Here is a 22,955-nt window from a genome sequence, read left to right as displayed (position 1 = left end):
GAGATACGAATTGTATTTAAAAAAAAAAGCCACAAATTATCGACTTACTCCATTTCTGCCATCCTTTTAATTTGGAAAAAGGAGAAAAAACTATAAAGCGTTTTCGCGACAAGATTTCGCCTCGAGAATGAGAGACGCGCTATGTCTCCCGAGGGAAATTCGACTCGAGGAAGACCTAAAACGAAGGGTGCTGTAACGAAAACGTCGCGGAGAAAGCCTCCCGATACACGACACGCGTTGCGACCGACGCGTGCGTTCCTCGGGCGAGCGAATCAATATTTGGAGGGTAGGCGTTCGCGTCCCGACGTCGAGGCCGGCGGAACGTGAGTCACTCACCCCTTATCCGAGAGAGAGGAAACGAGCGAAGCGAAAGGGGGCGGCTGCTGACCTCTCTCTTTCTCGCCCCCTTTTATCTCGCATCGCGGCGTCCGACGCGGCGGCAGCCCTCGTTACGAAAGTTTCGTCGATTCTTGTACAGGCGCGAGAGAGATCTTTTTACTCCTTCTTATTTTATTTTTAACTTGACAACCCGACGATCGCATATCTCTCTCTTTTAAAGATTGATTTTACATTAATGTGGGGGATGTTTATATTTTCAATTATTCTATTTATATATATATTTATATNNNNAAGAATATAAGAGTATATTATATTTAAGAAAATAATTATTTAATTTTATATGTAAGAAACAAGAAGAGCAGATAGGAAATCTGTTATCTTGATAATAGATATAACAGTAATAATAATAAGCAGTTGATAATGGTAATAATCGGAAGCATGATTAACATACAATAAATCTTGTTTCGAAGTAGACTTTACTTTAATAGAGTTCCGTGTGATATAAATCTATAATAATATCTAACTGTTAAATTTTATTTGAAAAATTATTTGACAGAGAAACAATGATTTTTTTCTGATATATTATTTGAGGGAAGAAAAATCAACTCCAGAACTTTATACTCCTATCTTAAATTCATTTATCAGATTTCGTCGCGTGGTGCCGTGGATTGATTCGTGCTGGGTCTTTAATTAAGACACTGTCGTCGGATTTTCGGATTTCCCGGTCCAGTCGGCCGTTATACGAGCGAACGACGTTAATTTACGAGCGGGCTCCGTGCTCAAGAGCATGAAGCGTATACGCATAACGCCGTCCAAGTAAACCCGTTGGTGCGAGGGGACGCGCACGGATACTCACGGTGGGAACAGGTTCCATAAAATCGAGGGCTCTCTTCCGTTGAATCCTTATCCACGCCCGGCATCTTCGTTGCGATGCGCGGCGCTTTGGGAACCCGCAAGGCCCTTTCGACCGCAGGAAAGATCGCTCCGCGCGATCCTCCCGAGATACGGATCGAAATCGTACACAATAATCCGGTATATAGATCTTTTGTCGATCTGATCGGAAAAATCATCGGTTTCTTAATAGGTGGCGATAAAAAACCAGTTTCGCTTCCTCGAAGGAATATAAAAATTCTCCCGCTGTCATGCGCGTACATACTGGAAAGATACGTTATCTATATTTTTTATAAATTCCAATTAATTTTCAATTCCAATGAGTTTGATAACGAAAAAAAAATGAGATATAAATATCTTTTTTCATATAAATAAGTAAATAAGAATTTTTTCATGAGTAATTTTATTTAAGAAATAATTCTCGAAAGGCGTATATTATGTGGAGGAAAAGAGAAGAACAGCTGCTCGAGTGTTACTTTGATCGTGATCGATGCGTGTGTTTCTCGAGAGGCATCGCGATTCATTCTATACCCAGGTAAATCAGCAATGACAAGTGCCTATTTTCTATCCGGCTACCTACGCGAGAAGCGAACGGAATACCGCGGAATATATTTTCTCTTTGTCTCCCTTTTCTTCGACCTCACCGTTACGCGAATATGGTTTCGCGTTCGCGCGAATAACGGTGCGCATTGTGGCAGTCGCGGAAGGAATAAAGAGATCTCTCCGCGAAGAATATTCACATCGTCGCGAACGCGAATATTCGCTCATCGCATGCTTCTCGATCACATCGTTCTTTTTCACCTTGCCCCCTTTTCCCCCTTTTCCCCCTTTTCGTTCGCGCGTCTTCTACTCTGGCGATGAGCGGAGCAACGCTCAGCAGTGTCGGTGAATTAACTTCGCTGCTGGAAGCCGATTGATCGCAGCTGGAAAATCCCCGCGACGCGATTCTGCCTTAATTAAGGCCACAAAGTGAATTCGAATGCGAAGAAAATGGATAATCGCAGGAAATATTCGAATAATTAATACAATCCAAATTAATTCGAAATATCTATACACGCAACGATTTAGTGACAAATTATTCAATGCGTAAAAAGTGCGAAAAGATAATTAACATTGATTTACACGGTTCAAGAATAAATGCGTGAGTGGCGCATTTGATATGCCAACACGCTTGATCGCGTGACTCTCTCTCTCTCTCGGGGGTACCTTTTTACTTTTTTTTTTTTCTGCTCTCACTCGCAGATTTCCTATATCGATCGGAATCAACGGAGTGAAAGATAAAGTCCAAGAAGACTCGCGTATTTCCATATTTGTACGGAATTTTCAAATGTATCGAGCGTAATTTCGAAAACCGTCACACTTTTTCTTCTCTTTTTTCTTTCTTAAAGTTACAAGAAAATTTAATAAGAGAAATTAGCACAGTTGTTAATCCGTTTTTTAAAAATAGAACCTCTTATTTTTTTATTGCATATTCTTATAGCTCTTCTTGAGACCTTTTCAAAACACTACAATAAATTTTTTTTTTTATTAAATGTTTTTCGAATTATTTTTCATTTTAATCTCACATATTTTAATAATAAAAATAAAATATATCGCAAAATATTTAGTTTTCGATAATCTTACCGTAATACTTTTATATACAGAATAATGAGACAAATCAATTAGGACAAAAAAAACAAATAATTGTTAAAAAAAATATATTGTAAATAATTACATCCTTTTTCTTAAAAACAATTATTTTCTTTACACAAATTGATTTGTTTCATTATTCTGTACATAAAAGTTACGGTAAGATTATCGAAAACTAAATATTTTACGAGATATTTTATTTTTTATATCAAAATATGCCAGATTAAGATGTAAAATAATTCGAAAAATAGTTAATGAAAAAAATACTTTATTATAGTGTTTTGAAGAGATCTCAAGAAGAGCTATAAGAATATATAATAAAAAATAGAGAGTTCCATTTAAAAAAAGATGTTTCATAACTTGAAAAGGTTACCAGTAAAACAAAAAAATTTTATATACGCTTTATTTACTAAAAACTATGCTAATTTCTCTTATTAAACTTTCTTGTAACTTCCATCAGTTGTGAGATATTTGCTCGGACATTTATGGGCGGACACCTTATATATAGGACTTTGCTGTTATCTAAAATTAACGTGCATTAAATTCTCCAAGGCAAATTCCAGAAAACTAATATGCGCATTCCGCATGACACACGAGTGGCGCGTCAAGTGCAGCAGCGCGTCGGATTATGCATATGATGCTCCCAAGACATTCACCTTTTTCCCTTCAGCATCGCTTCGCTCCTAACGCGCTCCATTCGCTCGCGTAAACTCGCTCGTCCAAGGAGGACCCTCATCGAAAGAATGGAAATCCTCGAGAGTCTCTTCTCCTCTTTTCTCCTCGAGGGATCGCTCGCCCGTCTCCTCTCGTCGCAACCTTGAGCAGGAACCGCGTACCTACACCGGTTATTGTAATAGCCGCCCGTCCCTCGCGTGTTCGCGTTTATCGGACCAGCCCAGCCGGTGCTTGCAGAAGAAAGTTGGCAGAAGAAGAAAAACAGAGAAAGAGAGAGATAGAGAAAAGGAGAGAAGGGCAAACGAACGAGATGAGACGAAGAAGGAGAAGAGGAAAGAGTCGCTGACACCGGCCGCCAAGGAGGACGCCTCTGGCGATTCATCAGAGTCGTCCGGGACTTTTTCTTCGTCGAAATAATCACCGGGGCCGATTCTTACCGATCCTTACCTGCCTGCCTGCCTGCTCGCCCGCCCGTTTCGCTCGCGTATACGTCTGGCGATTCATCAGAGTCGTCCGGGACTTTTTCTTCGTCGAAATAATCACCGGGGCCGATTCTTACCGATCCTTACCTGCCTGCCTGCTCGCCCGCCCGTTTCGCTCGCGTATACATAACTGTAATGAGATGCGGCCCGAACGAAGGCCTGCACGTCGGATCGCGTTCGCCACGACAAGGAGTATATTACTTGGGATGTATAACGAGCTCGCGAGCGATGAAATTTCGATTCGCGGAGGGCGTGTGCTCGTGTCTTTCGCGGGAATATCGTTAATCGAGAAACGCGAGGTTCGCGAGAGGAGGTTCTTTTTCCGAGAGGATACGACGCCTCGCTTGAGCTTCCGCGTCACATTCCTCGGCGAAAGGCATTCCGATCCATAAATTTGCAATCGTTCGATGAATTTCCGTCGAAGAAGTGATATCGGACGTGGCAAACTGTATCTTTTACTATCTTGCTTCTCTCTTTTTTTTTCCCGCGTAACGGAATGGGAATTGATTCCTTCGGAATCATAGAGACAGCGGGGTTTCTCTACCAAGGTTCTTCGTATAATGGCTGTTGATACGTTCTCAGTTTCATATACGTACAAATAGATGATTTGTATTCTCTGCAGGGTGTCTCGTATATTTAGGATGCTGTTTTAAAAAGAAATGGCGGAAAAACACAGAATTTTAAAAAGCGCAAGGATTTAATAATCTTTTAAATATATAACAGCGACAATATTTTTTAATCTTATTTTTAAATAATTAAAATATTCTTTTGTTAATTTACAAAATTTGGCCATGACATGACTTTTATTACACATGACTTTTTTAATTTGAATATTGGAACTAATTTTGTAACTTTATCCTCTAAAGATGTTCCATGGTAAAAGTTTAACTAATGTAATGTATTTTTTAAAAGTAGCTGATTAAAGAATGCCGATAAAATCTTTAGAAGCAGAGATTCGACAGTTTTCAATATTTAGACAAAAAAACTCACTTAAAATAATTGTTTTTATAAAATATATCCCCAAGTTATTCGATCTAAGGGATTAGAATTAAAATGCAGGCGTAAAATATTTTGAAGATCCTAAAATTTATAAATTCCGTAATAAAAGTCTAGTTAATCGAAAGAGTCGATTAGAGAAGGATGTCGAAAGCTTTTATGGGCTCTTATAGGCCGAGTATCTTCGGTAGTCTTCATCTCGGAGACTTCGGTAATGGCATAAATGTCCGTAAGGACGGTCACCCGCGCTTATACGTCTCTATTAAAGCAGTGAAATCCTGCCGTTTCTTCCGTCAGTAGTCTCATTCGAGATAACAGGTTGCGGTTGATTCATCCAAACAGCGTGCGGCATCGATACAAGTATTTCGGGGCCCTTGAAGGTCCCCGGAGATTTCGTCCGCGAGGGAAGACGCACGAGATAATTGTCGGGACCGGATTCCACAGCGAGAGTCGGGTCGACTTCTCTTTCAAAATAATTAATAGTTCCAACAGTGGACCAGTCAGTTTCATTTAATAGCGAAACGACGCGTCCTTCGGGACGACCTGAAAAAACCTGCCCTCGCTATTAAGATAATTTTACGCGTCCTTTTTGTCCTAAAACACTGGAGAGATCGTTCCTTGTTTATCTTAAGAGTAATTTATTCATCGGAATAATTTTATTTTTGATCGTGAAATTATCATCGGAATATATCAAACTATATATGAAACGCAAATGAACGGGGTCCCTGTCGCGCATCAATGTAACTATTAGACTTTAAAATTAGACAAGAGGAGCGGATGAAAGGTAACTCTCGCCTGAAAGCCGCGAGAAATTTCCATAATATCTCACGCAGATAACATTATCAGGAAGCCTTTAGCCGAAACGCTTCTCGGGAGATAACCACAGAGATGTGTCTGTGAAGGCTTCTCGAAAATCGAGCGGAAAAATTAATGTCAACGGTGTTGGCGCAGGCAACTCCAATTTAGATAAACGAGACTTATATAATGTCACGGTTTTATCTCCTTCTCCTTGTCGCTCGTTAAGAAAATTTACTTTTATCTGAATAATTGTTAATTATTAAAACCTTTTATCTGCGAGCGATGAAATTCTTCTCGATTTTAAATTTAAATTAATATTACTTGGAGATCTCTCGATTTTCAAGCGGAAAACTCGAATCGCCGAGCGTACAATTTAACGTGACGTTCCTTGTTGCTCTCCGTCTCTTCTCTCCATCTTGTCTCCCGCGGATAAACCCCCCCCGACCGTCGCGACGGGGGCCCCGGGTTCGATTGGTTCGTGCGGGATCGGCGAGAACCGGATCGGGCTAGATGCCCTCGGGCGACGAAGAGGACGATCGGCCGGACTTGTTGTACGTGGTACGAGGTAAATATCGGGTCCTCGGCACGAACGGTCGATTCTCTAGCCGCCGCGATCTCGGGGGATCGGCCAAGCGGAATAATCTCGCGGTGCGGAGGATATGCCACCGCGGATGCATCTTGAATCTCGTGGCTATGCATCGCCGCGCGGACTAAAGTTTCTCCGCTTACACGCGAGTTTCTTGCACGCACAGTTTCGCCATTTGAATATTCTCTCTCGCGCTCACGTTGGATTTAACGGTGTTCAATAGAGAGATTAGTCGACGGCGTAATTCGACGTTGAAATTGAGTTGACAGTTGGAGAGGAGCTTATTTCCAAATCGTCTTAAAGCCGCGATTTTAGAAGGAAAAGATTACTTATGTATATTTTACAAAGTCTCTGGTCTATACAATTATAAAAATAATATTTATAATCTCTATCTTTAAAAATAATTATCCACAATTAATGTACAAATTTATAATTGTGACTCTTGTAAATATTAATAATATTAGCTTATAATAATTATTCAAATTTTTTATCGATATTTTATATCGAAAAAAACTATGTATGTTATGCAAAAACGTCCACAAATGTGTTTTCTTAATTTCACATCCAGTTCGCGGATCAATAAATCCAATCATCTGTACATTAAACGGGCGAATCGTCGTTTTCTCGTCACGGCATGCTTAAAAAGTCGTCGCGTTAACATCGGTACTCGGTAGCGGCAAATCGATTCGAACGAGATGCGGTTTGCGAATACATACCTGTTACCGGAGTCATGGATCGAGAGACGCGATACAGAATCGAGTCTCGAGAGTCTCGTCGAGTACATGAATCAACCTGCTCGTGTTTATTGTGCAAACGTCGACGTGCGCTTCTCCTCGTTTGGAAGTCTTACGTCAAACCTCGTCTGATTGAGACATCTTAAACGTCGCAATCAAAAAATCTAACGGCATCTTCCTTGTACGATTTATCCTCCGATTTTTTTTTTTTCTCTCGCGTTTGATTCTTCCGCCGAATTTTTTCGTCGCAATTGTTCGTGCGCAACGAGTGGAGATTTTTTTTTATTTCTTTAAACAGAATTCTCGCTTCAAAATCGAACGGTTCCAAAGTCGAATCGCTGAAGAGTTAAATTTAATTCCACGCTATCTACGACAGGTAGAACGAGACGAGTAAAATAACAAGCGATATTTCGGTCTCACAATTTATACATTCGCGCTGATATCGAACCGCATTACTTAAATTTTCGATACTCGAATATAGGAGATCCGGGTTTATCAGCGTCGAAATGGAGTGTGGGTGGAGATGTCATATTTATTTCGCCGGAAATTCACAGCTTGACATGTTTTAAGATCTTATTGATCTTTTTTAATTTGTTGGAAATTTAAAGCTAATTTCACCGAAGTAAAGAATCGTAATGAGAGAGAACTCTTTTTCTCAAACAAGAAAATTGTTGAGAAAGTTATAATTATCTTGCCATTTTTATCAAAGGAATCATGTTTCTAAAAGAATAGAATAAGATGTGTCTTGCATATGTAAGCAGGCAGATGTGCAACGAGGATCATGATAAACCGCAGATAGAGATCTTCCGTTCCTTCGGAGCGTGAATTACACTCGCTCATTGTTCCGCAAAGTTAGATGTCAAGGACGTCCATTAGCGTTCGTACTTAGCTCGAACATTGAAAAGTTTGACCATATGTAGTATAACGAGAACGGTAAATGAGACTTATAATAACGCGATACCTAATTAGGCTGATGCACTTAATGAAGAATTCGAATTGAATTAATAGAAATATATCTCTCTCTCTCTCTCCCTCTCCCTCTTTCTCTCGCGTACGGTTCTTCTAATCGGAGAAATTTTTACGAGTTTCTTCTCGGGATCCCGTTGCTCGCGATCGCTTTCTCGCGATCGCGCGCGGAAGCCGAGCGTGAAGAAACGCGTTCGAGGGAAATTATGTACACTCGTGGCGATGTAAGCGCGTGAGCGAGTACGCGTGTAACGCGAATAGGGGGGGGGGGGGGGGGGGTCAACGAATCCCTCTCACGATGACGATGACGACGACGAGAGCCGGCGTTTTCAGCGCCTTATCCGCGCCGAGGGCACGACCGGAAGTAGTTCGTTTCCCACGTTTTGCGCGCCGCGGCGAGGAGGAAAGGTCGCTATTCTCAAGAAGGGGAGAAACTCGTGCATCTCGAAAATCGTCGTTTGTACAGCGACGATTATGAGTACTCGATCGAGATAGCGATTAACTCTGCGAAACGAAAGAAAGAACGAGGCTCTTGGCCTCGTGTCCTTATATATATACTCGGATCCGAGCGGTTTTCTCGGGTCGAGTTGAGAAAAGAACGCGAGAAGAGAGAAAACGAGAAGAGATCCACGTGGGATTACATGCTTCCCCAGTCGCTCCTCCCGATTACTGTCATCTCTCCTGCGTTCTCGTTCTTATTCCCGATATTTTTCAATGCCTTAAGGAGTTCGAAGAACTGTCATCTTGAAGCTGCTTATTTTAAAGAAGTGAGAAGATTGCCCTCGTCCTTCTAATAAAATGAGAAATTTATCTTCTCTATTTCAAGCCAATTGAGGCCTTCCTTGTTCCAACGCGATGACTGTATTAGTAACGCAATTCAACATGGCTTTCGTCAACAAGCAAATTGAATTTTTAATTATAAATCAATCGTTATTCTAGTCGTTATTCTAATCACGATTTGATTTTATATTAATTCGTTTTATATTAATGCTCTCCATTAGGAGAGAATAGAAGTTAGAATATGATTTTTAATTTAATTTAATTTAATTTAATTTATTCTTTAAGTTTTATGGATACGCTGTTTGTCTTAAAAAATTGAATTTTATATTACAACTATAATTTTTAGAAATAATATATTGTTTTGTTGCTTAAATTAATTTATTATTTTTAATATATCTCCTCAATCATCTTATATTTTTTTATTTTTGATAATAACGTTGCTCTAATATATTTTCATCATCGAAAAGCATCCGGTTCATAAAGTAAATAATTATGGCCAAGAGAAACAAGATCGCTAAATGAAATTCTCTGGCGAATTTAAATTTATTGATCTTTCCTTGACAGAAAATTTGACGTCGCTTTATCATTCCGTAGATGGATCCTGACGCAACGAGACGTGCGTCAGGGAGAGGACATAACAGACTGCAGGATCGCGCGGATTAAGTGCGAGCGGCCAGGATGGCGCGGTGGGGATGGACGTTGCTGATCCTGACGACCGTCTGGGTGCTGGTCGACGGCTACCTGGCGGTGCTGCCGTCCAGCACGCCCGTCGGTGCCCTCGTCTTCGAGGCCGGGGTGCCGCAGCTGGGGGGTCGGCGGAAATATGAGGCTTCGAGCGAGCGCACCGCCTGGTTCGCCCGGAAGCTCCTCAAGGTGCATCCGCACACGGGTCGCGTGACCCTGGCGAGGACGCTGAGCTGCGATGGACTCCAGTACCCGCGCGTCTTCACTTTTTACGTCGACTCGACGAGCTCTCGCCTTGGTAGACCCACCATCGACTACTACAGCTTGCCGCTGAGGATCCTGATCACCGGATGCGGCGGGGAAAATCGCGACCTGGCAGCTACCAGGGGCTGGATGGCGGAGACTCTGGCCTCTTACGCGATGCCCAGCACTGACAGGTTGGATCAGATTTCAGTCTTATCATTAGATAAAGGAAATGTCAATTGAGTTAGTGACTTGTAATATTCGAGCTTAACTGGTTTGCTTCGAGATATAGATACGGTGAATATATATTTCTATATGTATATTTCTATAAGAGACTTTATGGCAAAAAGGAAACCTTCCTGAAAAGAAATAGAGTAATCAGTAATGATCGTGAATATATTAATTATAACTTTAATAATTGGTTTGATTCAAGATATAGATATAATTTTTTTATGATTGTATTTATATGCATATATAAAAATATATCTAATTCTGCAACAAAAAAAAGAAACTGTCGTGAAGAAAATGGCTAGGATAACCATAAACATATTAACTATAACAATTAAAGCTATGAAAATTTCTTTTCTGATTGAAAATTTGCAAAATAAAATAATTTGCAGTCAAGATATATTGAAAAGCTGCTTTAACTTAAAATTTATAAGTAAAGATTTAATTACATTGACAGGTTTACCGAAGTGTGTCTGCGAACGTCTCAACTAGTAGCAGCTCTCCGCGATTTCCTACCGCAGACGGCCTTGAAGGAATGCGAAACCAGATGGGGCGGAGTGGCAGATCCCAGATTTCTCGTGGAGGGCGCCGCCGGAGATCTGGTCTCCGCCACCGAGCAATGCTTGGTGGATCCATTATGGAAAGTCTCGGTCAGCATGATCCTGCGTTGCACCGGTGATTCGCGTCTGACCGACGCCGAGCATCGGCTGAAGATTGTTTTCCATCACCGTCAACTGGACGACACTGATCTGGGTAGAAGGGTGAGGCGAGAGCTAAAGAATCAGTCGCCGTACTTCGAGCAATCTTTCTATGTCGCCGCGGTGGAAGAGGAGAAAGAGCCGGGGGTATACGTGACTTCAGTAAGAGCTAGAGATCCCGAAAACGGCGCCGTGCGATATTCGATGAACTCGCTGATTGATGCGAGATCGCAGGCGCTGTTAGCTCTCGATCCTGTGACCGGAAAAGTGACGACTCGTGCCAGACTGGACAGAGAGAACGTCGACGTGCACTATTTCCGGGTAAGTATCAAAATCACAAAGTTGGAGAAGATGATTTTAACACAAGGAATATATAAATTGCATAATTAAGTTGTTATATTTTTTTACAGGTACTGGCAGTAGACGACTCGTTTCCACCGCGAACCGGCACAACGACTCTTCAGGTCAATGTATTAGACGCGAACGATCACACGCCCAGTTTTGAATGGTCGGAATATGATGCGTCAGTACGAGAGGGTGTCCCCGTGGGCTCCACCGTGGTTACAGTCAAAGCCACGGACCAGGACACTGGCAGAAACGCCGAGGTGGAGTATTCTATCATTTCTATCACGGCAGGTGGTACTACCACGCATACGGAAGACGCGGCAACTTTCAGAATCGATTCTAGGTCAGTAGATATTCAGATATCAAATATATAATCTTGTTATTTTCTTATTTTTTTGAAATCCCTTTTAAAATTTAAGAAAATTATATTTTGCGATATATTATATATGATAAATCTTATATACAAAAAATAATATTTTATATATTTATTCATAGAAGATTTTATAACAAAATTTCTAAAGATCAAGCCTCAAATTTAATTTCGTACAAGTCTCATTTAGACAAAACAAAAATAATCTTCATCCATTTTCAGATCCGGCGTAGTCACCACACGGACCGCGCTCGATCGCGAGGTGACCGAAGTTTATACAGTGGTACTCAGCGTTACGGATCAAGCAACACCACCGTCGACACGACGAAGCGTGAATGCGACTCTGGTGGTACACGTGCTGGATGACAACGACAATTATCCGCAATTCACTGAACGAACGTATTCGGCGTCCGTGTCGGAGGATCTGGACTATACGACTAATCCGGTGGTGGCTCATATCCGGGCGACGGACGCGGACGCCGGCGCCAACGCGGCTGTCCGCTACGCCATCATCGGCGGCAACACGCAGAACACATTCTCCATCGACTCGATGAGTGGCGACGTCGTTTTGGTCAAGCCGCTCGACTACGAATCTATCAGGAACTACAAAATCGTCATACGCGCCCAGGACGGCGGCTCGCCCGCTCGATCCAACACCACTCAATTGTTGGTGATGGTCAGAGATGTGAACGATAACGCACCACGATTCTACACGAGCCATTTTCAAGAATCAGTGTCGGAAAATGTGCCGCTAGGTTACTCGGTATTGAGAGTACAGGCGTACGATGCTGACGAGGGTAACAACGCGCTTATCAAATATAACATCGGCGCGCGCGACTTCACTGGCGCCTCTACGGAGAACTTTCCCATCACCGTTAACACGGAAACTGGCTGGATTTACACGACGAAGCAATTGGATCGCGAAGAATGCTCGAGGTATTAATTTCTTTTATTAATTACTACAATATATTATAAACATTTAGTCAGAGTTGTAAAAGATTATAATATAAAAAACTAGCGTATAATTTATAGGAAGTTTATAGAAAGTATTCAAAGCTAGTAATCGAAAACAAAAAATAATTTATTATATTTTATAAATTTCGATAAAAACAAATTCTTTTATAAATGTTGTGACGCGAAATTTTTTTATTTTAGATACCAATTTATCGTAATCGCGGCGGACTCTGGCGAGGAACCAAAATCCGCGAGCGCGACGGTGATTCTCACGGTGACCGATGTGAACGATAACGATCCTTATTTCGAGCCGAAGAACTACGAGGCCATAATATCCGAAGACGATCCGCCGGGCACTCCGGTCGCCTCGGTGACCGCTACTGATCCGGACGAGGACGCTAGGATCCACTACGAGATTACAGGTGGCAACACGCGCGGACGCTTCTCCATTGCGTCGCAAAACGGCCGCGGCCTCATCACCGTTGCCCAGCCGCTTGATTACAAGCAGGAAAAGCGATTCGTTCTGACGGTAACAGCTTCGGATAGCGGCGGCCGCACCGACACCTCTCTGGTCTACGTCAACGTGTCGGACGCCAACAACTTTTCGCCAGTGTTTGAGAACGCGCCGTACTCGGTCTCGGTATTTGAAGACGCGCCGGTCGGCGTGACCGTCCTGGTGGTCAGCGCCACCGATTCTGACGTTGGCAAGAACGCCCAGATCACTTACAGCTTGGCCACTGATAATGGCGAACAAGCAATCAACGAGTTCACCATCAATCCACAGACCGGAGCGATCACGACGACTAAAGCGCTCGATCGCGAACTAGTACCCTCGTACTTATTGACGGTGACCGCCAGAGACGGCGGGATACCGCCGTTGTCAGATACCACCGACGTGGAGATTTCTGTTACGGACGTGAATGATAATGCGCCGGTCTTCGAGGCGCCGCAGTATCACGGATCAGTTCCTGAAGATGTTTTAGTGGGTACCAGTGTGCTCAGGATTGCAGCGACCGATGCGGATACTGATCTCAATGGCCGGGTGAGTATAATTTTTTTAAAATTGTAATTAAATAAATGATTTAATGTTTCTTTCTTGAGTTTTTAATGAATTTAATACATGTTCCAGGTGAGGTATGCTTTAGAGGACGACGGTGACAGCGCATTCGCAATTGATTCTACGACAGGTATCATTAGAACCGCGAAGCCACTGGACCGAGAATCGGTGGCGCGTTACGCGTTAAAAGCCGTTGCCATAGATCGCGGTTCACCCGCGCTTTCATCCGTCGTTCCGGTCATCGTCAAAATCGAGGACATCAATGACTCGCCGCCCGCCTTCGAAAATGACAAGATCGTTCTTTATATCGCCGAGAACTCGCCGATCGGTTCGACCGTGGGCGAAATCTATGCCCACGATCCGGACGAGGGTCCAAACGCGGTGGTGCAGTACAGCATCATTGGAGGCGAAGACTCCAACAGCTTTGCCTTAAATATCCGGCAGGGAGCCGATCGGGCAGAGCTTATTACTCTCGAAGAACTGGACTATGAATCGCCAAAGAAGAGATTCGAACTTGTGGTGCGCGCAGCATCGCCGCCACTGCGCTCTGACGCACTTGTGCAGATTCTAGTGACCGACGTGAACGATAATGCGCCGGTGCTCAAGGATTTCCAGATCATCTTTAACAACTTTAAGGATTTCTTCCCGACCGCGCCGATCGGCCGTATACCGGCAGTAGACGCCGACGTTACTGACAATCTCGTCTACAGCATCCTCGCTGGTAACAATGCGAATTTGATTGATCTCAACAAAACCTCCGGAGAGATCCGGCTGTCGCCGCAGCTCAACACCAACGTGCCGCGAGTGGCGACCATGGAGGTCGCCGTGACGGACGGCATCAACGAGGCAAAGGCCACGATGACGTTGTCGGTGCGTTTGATCACCGATGAAATGCTGTTGAACTCGATTACAGTGAGATTGGACGACATGACAGTGGAGGCGTTTCTCAGTCCTCTTCTGGGTTATTTCTTGGATGGTCTGGCAGCCATCATTCCGTGCCCACGCGAAAACATCTTCCTTTTTAGCATTCAGGAAGACGCAAACGTAAACGCCAAGATCCTAAACGTGAGTTTTTCGGCGCGCAGAGTGGAGCCCGGCACGATCGACGAGTTTTACAGTCCGCAGTTTCTCCAAGAACGGGTCTATCTAAATCGCGGTATCTTGGCAAGACTGGCGACGGTCACAGTTTTACCTTTCGACGACAATCTTTGCGTTAGAGAACCCTGTTTAAATTTCGAGGAGTGCCTGACGGTATTGAAGTTTGGCAACGCGTCCGGTTTTGCTAGCAGCGATACAGTTCTTTTCCGACCCATCTATCCGGTGACGACGTTTGCCTGCAGATGCGGCCGCGGCTTCACCGGTAGCCGCGAAGCCTATATGTGCGACACCGAAGTGAACCTATGCTACTCGAATCCGTGCGCGAATGGTGGCACTTGTCACAGACGAGAAAACGGATACTCGTGCATCTGCATGCCTGACTTCACCGGCGAGAACTGCGAGATCTCGTTAGATCATGACGCTTGCTTAACGCCTGGCGTCTGCAAGGGCGGCTCTCAATGCACTGCTCTCAAGAATACCGGCGATTTTATCTGCGAGGATTGCCCCGTAACCGCGCTGGAGAACGTGACACCATTCTGCGAGCTTAGAGCGCGCAGCTTCGGTCCGGCGACGTTTCTCACCTTTGCCTCTCTCAGACAACGTCATCGTCTCCATCTCAGACTAAAATTTGCTACCGAGCTGACCGACGGTCTCTTACTCTATAATGGCAGGTACAACGAACGTCATGACTTCATCGCTCTGGAAATCGTGGACTCGCAGGTGCAGTTCAGCTTTTCTCTCGGTGACGAGGTGACCCGCGCCACGGCGGGCATTCTCGGTGGAGTTTCGGACGGACGATGGCATGAGGTCGAGGTCTCTTACATCAATCGAACGGTGACGGTGTCCCTGGATGATTGCGACATCGCACTCGCTTTGGAGCATGGCGAAAGGCTGGGACCGAGATGGAACTGCGCCGGTAGGAGCGAGAAAATTCTCGAGGAACGCTGCGGGCTCGTCACCGAAACCTGTCACAGATTCCTTGATCTAACCGGACCATTGCAACTTGGCGGTCTACCAGCGATCCCATCCGATTTTCAAATTCGCAACAAGGACTATGTTGGATGTATCAGTGATTTCTATATCGATCACATTTTTGTCGACTTGAACTCCTTCGTGGCTGATAACGGGACCCATGCCGGTTGTCCTGAGAAGACCGCCTTCTGCGCCTCATCGCCCTGCAGGTAATAATTGACAAAAAATATAGCATTTGCCAAATTAAAATTTAAAAGACCGATATCGACTTTTGTCTCGATTTGTTGCAGTAAAATTTTTTTTAGAGACGTTTGATTTCTTTTGTTGAAAAAGATTATCAGAAATTATTATAATGCAAAATTTTTACATATTTTATACTAAATTTTTTAGCGGATAAATTAAAAAAATGTATCGGCTTGAAACAAATTGAGAAGGCAAAGCTTTATTACAATTATAATATTGCTAAAATTAATTTTTTGAGGAGTAAAATTAAAGATGTAGAGAACCAATTAATACGAAATTCGTGCATCTTCTATATATAATTTTATATATATTATACGTAAAATTAATCTTAAAATATTAATATAATTTATGAATGTTTTAACATGGATTCTCAAGTCATTTTTATATATAATCATAAATTTCGAACAAAAATGAGCAAAATAATTTTTTAACCGAACAAGCCAAGATCTGAAAAAAAGAAAAAAAGAATACTAAAAGAATTAAATATATAGAACAATTTTTTAATACGATATTATAGATATAAAGAAATACACGTTACTATCCAAACTGAATTTATTGCTGCTAAAGCAATGTTATATTTATAATAACTGAAGGAAACATATTTATTATTCTTTTCGCGCTATTGTATGTTTACGGTTTTTGTGTTTACTGTTTATATATGGTTTGCTCTTGCTTGGCTGTTTTCTGACTATCGACTGTTGACTTAGTTTTCATAGCGAGAATTTCGGAAGCGCAGGTAGATATGTCTGCCTGTGTCTTTCACTCTCGTTGCGGATATTTTATTATCTAAAAATACCAAAATTTTAATATCGTGATGTTCAATTTGTAGTGTGTAAAGTAAAAAAGAAATGACACGATAAGTGAGTAAATTGAATTACTCTTATACTGTTTGACATTTTATTTTCACATTTATTTTATCTTAATCTCTGTTTGGTACTTGTCTCGTTTACTTTTATTTCTGCTACAGGTATATAATTGCGCTCTTTCTTTGACTCTTAATCATTTAACAATTGAAGTTTTCGGCTTTTTATCTTTTTATGAATAATTTTGATTTTCTCCGACAATTTTATCGATGGTAAGTGGTCATGAACAAAGGATCCACGCGTTTCTTTTTAATACATTATATTTTTCTTTTCATCTTTTTCATAATGAATGGCTGCTTCGAATAATATTTGACAGTTCGATTTTTGGAAGAATTTTCCTTTCTCTCTCTTCGTCACGATTTTGGATATTGTTTTCCCGTAAATAATTATAGAATCACAACTAAAAACTTTTTCGTAAATCTCTTATTGTCGGCACTAAAATTTTTATTTAATTCTAATTTTTTTATTTTACTATTTGATTAAAATCATTTGTTTGTTCGTATATAAATCTATTGTTTTAAGATGACTTGAATCCAGGTTGAAATGTTCTATCGCAATGAACATCAAGACTAATAAGAATGATTTACATTGTGCTTGAACGATCGTTTTTTGCGCAGAAATAATGGAAAATGCCGCGAAGTATGGGCAGGTTTTCTTTGCGAATGCGAGGACGCGTTCGCTGGCCCAACCTGCGCCGAGGAGGTCGGCCAACCATGGATGTTCAATGGGCATGGTATGCTCAGCTTCAACCCGCTGCTACGACCGATTCAGTTGCCTTGGCTGACCGCCCTGAGTCTTCGAACACGAGAGCGACAGGCGTTCGTTATGAACGTGCAAATCGGCCAGAACAGCTCAGTGCTACTCGAGATTCGAGATGGGAAGCTAATAGTCTCATTAGACGGCGCGGACGTAATTGGTACTACCGGCGCCGTCGCGGATGGCGAATGGCATCGACTAGAAATCCTTTGGCAGAGCGGCCACGTGTCCCTAGATATCGATTACCGGGATCGACCAACAACTCTGCCACTACCCGCCAAGCTCCAGGGTCTTTACGTCGGCCGAATACTCGTAGGAGGCCCCGACCAGACTATCGACACTCAATTGAAACCTTTGTACGGTTGCTTGCAGAACATTCGGGTTGGGTCGAACCAGAGTCTACTCCACCGCCCGACAGTGAAGGAGAACGTGAGCGTCGGTTGCCCATCGAAATCCAAATGCGAAATCAATTGCGATCCGGAAACTACAATCTGCCTATCCCGTTGGCAGTCCAGCGAATGCGTATGCGCCGCTGGTTACGTTGGGCCCAAGTGCGAGCCCGTGTGCGACCTACATCCGTGCAAGCAAACTGGCGATTGCTTGAAGGACGTAACTACGTCGAAGCATGGTTATCGTTGCGATTGTACGTCATCCGAGTACACAGGCAATTATTGCGATATCAAAGCCGATCAGCCCTGTCCGGCAACCTGGTGGGGCACGCCGGTATGCGGCCCATGCCACTGCGACGAGACTAAGGGCTACGATCCGGCCTGTAACAAAACCACCGGCGAATGTTACTGCAAGGAGAATCATTATCAACCGACCGGACGCAAAGAATGCATACCTTGCGAGTGCTACGTGATCGGCAGCTTCGGGCCACGTTGCGATAGCGAGACCGGTCAATGTCGTTGCCGAACCGGAGTGATCGGTCGAGCGTGCACCGACTGTCCGAATCCTTATGCCGAGGTGAGAAGAATATATAACAGCATACATAAAATGATATGTCAGAGTCAGCGTTATAACATATTCAAGATAAATTTACCAGATAAATTGAAAAGACGAAACTAATTATAAAATTGGTAGATCAAATGCATTTTAATTATAATGCATTATTTTATTAAATAAAATAGAATTTTAAACTCTCTCTTTCTATAAAAGTATGTAATATAAATATCAAGATTATTTATATTATATTAATTAATATTCATATTTATTAATGTTTTAGGTAACTCTGAGGGGATGCGAAGTAGTCTACGATGGCTGTCCCAGATCATATTCGGACGGTCTGTGGTGGCCGCGGACTCTCTTCGGGATGACAGCCATCGAGGACTGTCCCGGCACCGCCGAAGGCAAAGCCTCGAGATCCTGTGACGACAAATTGGGCGGCTGGCAATCACCTGATCTCTTCAATTGCACTTCGGAGGCTTTCGTTGAGCAACGACATCAGCTTGCGGCCCTGGAGACCAAGGATCTCACATTGAATACCTACGTAGCCGTAAAGATGGCGAAGGACGTTCATCGAGCGGTGAATATCACCAGGGAAATGTACGGAGCGGATCTTCTGGTAGCGGAATCTTTGTTGGTGACATTGCTACGTTACGAAGAGAGCCTGGTGGGGTTGAATTTGACTCACAGTCAGGATAAAGATTATGTCTCCCATCTGATCGGTATAGCTGGAGCGATTCTGAAATCCAAGTACAAGGAGAAATGGGAGAAGATAGTAGAACTCAACGGAGATAGTCCCGATAAGGTTCTGAACGCTATGGCGAATTATCTGAAGACTCTAACGGCATCGCAACACGATACTTTCACCAGTCCTTTTGAAGTGGTCGATAGTAACGTTGGTGAGTGACTTGTTCTGTCTTAATTTGATTATCTTAGTTATTAAAAGAGTTTGTTATCGAATTTTTATAAACTATTTATTATTTTTCGCATTTTTATTATTTCAATATTTTTTTTAATTAAAAGTAATTTAATTTTTTTATTTAGAAAATAAATTTGAAATGTATTGTGAAACATCTTACATATAATCTAGTTTGTAATAATATAATAAAGTATAATAATCAATTTTAATTTTAAATAATATAAAGATAGTAAGATTTATACACAATTTTCGTACAATAAATATTGTACTTTATATTATTTGATAAAAAGAATAGATTTTGTTTAAAAGGCATTTATTTATCGTTAAATATATATGCATCGTATTTTAGTACTCGGTCTAGACATCGTAACATCGGAGAGTCTCTTTGGCTATGAGACCGCCGAATATAAAGAAGATCCTGCCTTATCAACGGCGAGGCCTTCGGAAGCCGACCGGAAGATCATCCTCCCCGATACCTCTGCTTTTCTTAGTTCATCGGCGCACTTTGGTCCATCTGTCAGCTTCCCGAAGTACAACAATTATATGGCCGATCCGAGTAGATTCGACCCGTACTCAAAAATCCAAGTGCCGCTCAACACTCTGGGAATCAAACCCCCTGTGCAGGGCGAGCTGAATGTCAAGAACAGTCTAAGTAATCGAAAAGCAGTGCTGAGTTACGTACAGTACAAAGAACTCGGTGCTCTTTTGCCGAAAAGGTGCGTGATGATGCTCTTATTAGTTATTATTTTAATTTAATTATTTTTAAAAATTTATAAGATAATTCTAATCTCTTATATTATATATAATTATAACAATTATATTGATATAAATAATTCCGCATATTACATTTTACATTCCGTATAAATTTTGTACAATTTTACAAGCCTGTATAAATTTTCTTTGAAATTTTGTATTTCCAGCAGAGTTAAGAAAATGGATAAATAGTTTTAATGATGATATTTAATATTACAGATTCGACGATTCGGTCGCACTTAGATGGGGTGTAGAAGTAGCAGTTGGCTCGCCTGTAATGACCGTCTCGGTATTGGTTCCTTCGGACAATGGTTACGAGTCCTTGACCGGAATTCCTTTGCAGTCACCGGTCCAAGTTCGACTTTGGCTCAACGAGAACGACGATTTTAAAACTAGAACAAATCCGCAGTGTGTCCATTGGAGCACGGCGAGAGGGTAAGAAAAGTTAATTAAATTTTTATATGCACAAATAAAGAAAAAATTACAATTTATATTAAATAATTTTAAAATTATTATTTTTATTTAATAATTTTAATAATTTTAGAATATTTACTAATTTAACTAATTTAATATAATAATTGATTTTATTTCACTTTATCTTGATAAAAATTTCGTGTGACAGTCGGCACAAAATAATTTGTTTTAATTGATGAATTTCAGAGTCGGCGAATGGAGCCGAATGGGCTGCACGACGGAAATCGAAGACAATTCCCTGTCATTTGGTACCATTGTGAATTGTTCCTGCTTGCAATTGTCCACCTTCGCCACACTGACGGACGTCCTTGATCTGGAGTACGTTCCCGAGCCATCCCTGTTGGAGGATGTGACTAGCTACAGCGCGTTTATGCTCGCTCTGCCGCTATTATTATCCGCCCTCTTGATCTTGGCGTTAATTCGTGGCGGAGGTACCAATTCCAACAGTATCCACAAGAACTTGGTATTGTGTGTTTTCGTCGCGGAGGTTCTGTACTTGATCGCGCTCAAAGCTAGGGGTCCTCTGATTTCTAACGAGTTCCCGTGCAAACTGACGGCGATAGGACTACATTACGCTTGGTTGAGCACTTTCGCCTGGACCCTCGTGGATTCTGTTCATCTCTATCGGATGTTGACAGAGATGAGGGATGTGAATCACGGACAGATGAGATTTTACTACACCATGGGATACGGTCTACCGGCTGTCATCGTTGGACTTACCATCGGCGTCAGGGCAGATCAATACGGAAATTTCTATTTGTAAGTTGATCTTTTCCTTTTATTCCTTAAAAAAATTACTTTAGAAATAGAAGCATCTAGAAATAATTTTATATAATGTATAGTTACTTAATTAATAATTATATAGCCACTTAAAAATTGCCTTTTTTGTTAAAGAAAAAAAGTAAATAATAGAAGAAAGTTATGGAGTAATTTCTTTATTGTAATAAAATATGATGATTTTTTCCAAATTGTGAACTGCTAAAATAAAATTCTTTTAAATGTGATCTTGATCATATAAATTTTTGCTTGCTATTCTAGTTGCTGGCTGTCCATCTACGAGACCGTGATCTGGTCACTAATAGGACCTGTCTGCGCAGCCGTGTTGGTAAACTTTTGCATTCTCGTGATGTGCATTCGCGCAGCTTTTACTCTGAAGGAACACATCATGGGTTTTGGAAATTTGCGAACGCTTTTATGGCTCTCCGTGGCATCGTTGCCCTTATTAGGATCGACATGGACCCTAGCGGTTCTCAATGCATCCGAGAACTCGCCGACTCTATCGTACTTGCTGAGTGTTACCATCGTGGTTCACGCAGCATTCAGCCTGATCGGCTACTGCTTCATCAATGGCAGAGTGAGGAGAAATTTGTATCAGAGTTTGTTAAGATGTATCGGCAAAAAGACACCTTTGCTGGAAGGCAGCATGGGTAACGGAAGTAGCAGTCAAAATGTGAATGCTCACTCGGTATGTAAATTCAAAAATCTTGTTTTGTTTTATATTTTAAAGAAACACAGTACAAAAGAAAGTTCATGCCTTGTTTTATATTTCAAAAGAAGATGGAAAAAATCTCAAATATAAATTAAAAATATTTGAAAAAAATAGCTTTCTTAAAATTATATTTGTAGATTAATTATTAAAGTAATTTGAAGAGTCATGAAAATTTAAATAAATGTTGTAATGAATTATGATGATCATATTTTAGCGTTCGGCATTGGCTTACTCTTCGACCTACACCGGAGCCGAATCTGCATGTAGGAGAGTCCATGTCGGCGTGTCAACGAGCAGCACGACTTCAAGAAGTACAAATAAGACGGGCTCAAGCCCTTATCGTAGCGATACACACTTGAGACATACGTCAACATCTACGAGCAACTACAACAGCGATCGAGATCCGTATTTATCGTCCAGGAGTCATCGATCAGCGCTACAAACTCGACAAGGTACAGTTTATGATGAAATTTATTAAATATGCATTAAAATAAATTCATTAGAAAAATCCTGAAATTTTAAGATATTAATCAAAATATTATTATAATCATAACATTATTCTAATATCATAACATTATTCTAATACTTTATATACTATAATATATCATCTGTTTTTCTTCTTTTAATTTTGATTTGTATTTAAAATCATTATTTTCATTAACGTTATAAAAAAACTAATTTTAATTAATAATTCAAATTAAACAAGAATATTGCACATCATATAATTTCACGCCAATATTACAGTGGATTCTACGGAGGTGAGAAGCCAGCGCAGAGAATCGGAATCAGACTCGGACGGCTCTCAAGCCGAAGGAGGCGGAAGAAGCCTGGATCTCGCCAGCTCGCATAGTTCCGATGAGGACGACGTCACGTCAAGGTCTCACAGGAACATGGGAGTGTCTACGCAGCAGCATGTCGCCCATAGCTACCTGCCCAACATTCATACCAATCCCGCCGAACACTTGAACATACTTTGCTCGAATGCCGA

General features: G+C 41.7%; 1 protein-coding gene across 5 annotated transcripts in view; it reads left to right on the top strand.

Annotated features, from left to right (window-relative positions):
* LOC115245028 (protocadherin-like wing polarity protein stan) overlaps positions 1-22,955 on the top strand; it is a 30,115-nt gene that overhangs the window by 3,868 nt on the left and 3,292 nt on the right. For all 5 annotated transcript variants that reach the window (XR_003885473.1, XM_029823088.1, XM_029823087.1 and 2 more), the window contains exons 2-15: positions 9,471-9,997; positions 10,489-11,050; positions 11,140-11,417; positions 11,667-12,380; positions 12,600-13,440; positions 13,528-15,734; positions 17,249-18,353; positions 18,613-19,231; positions 19,601-19,967; positions 20,224-20,439; positions 20,665-21,237; positions 21,517-21,943; positions 22,182-22,419; positions 22,712-22,955. Coding sequence is in view for 4 of the 5 variants with exons in the window: in XM_029823088.1 (XP_029678948.1) it covers positions 9,555-9,997; positions 10,489-11,050; positions 11,140-11,417; positions 11,667-12,380; positions 12,600-13,440; positions 13,528-15,734; positions 17,249-18,353; positions 18,613-19,231; positions 19,601-19,967; positions 20,224-20,439; positions 20,665-21,237; positions 21,517-21,943; positions 22,182-22,419; positions 22,712-22,955 (8,834 nt within the window). In the remaining variant the exon portion in view is untranslated. The remainder of the gene's footprint in view (positions 1-9,470; positions 9,998-10,488; positions 11,051-11,139; positions 11,418-11,666; positions 12,381-12,599; positions 13,441-13,527; positions 15,735-17,248; positions 18,354-18,612; positions 19,232-19,600; positions 19,968-20,223; positions 20,440-20,664; positions 21,238-21,516; positions 21,944-22,181; positions 22,420-22,711) is intronic.

This window comes from Formica exsecta, unplaced genomic scaffold (genome assembly GCF_003651465.1).
Source record: "Formica exsecta isolate Colony F162 unplaced genomic scaffold, ASM365146v1 scaffold90, whole genome shotgun sequence".
NCBI lineage: Eukaryota > Metazoa > Arthropoda > Insecta > Hymenoptera > Formicidae > Formica > Formica exsecta.
Note: the sequence above shows the minus strand (reverse complement) of the source record. Positions and strands in the feature narration are given on the sequence as shown.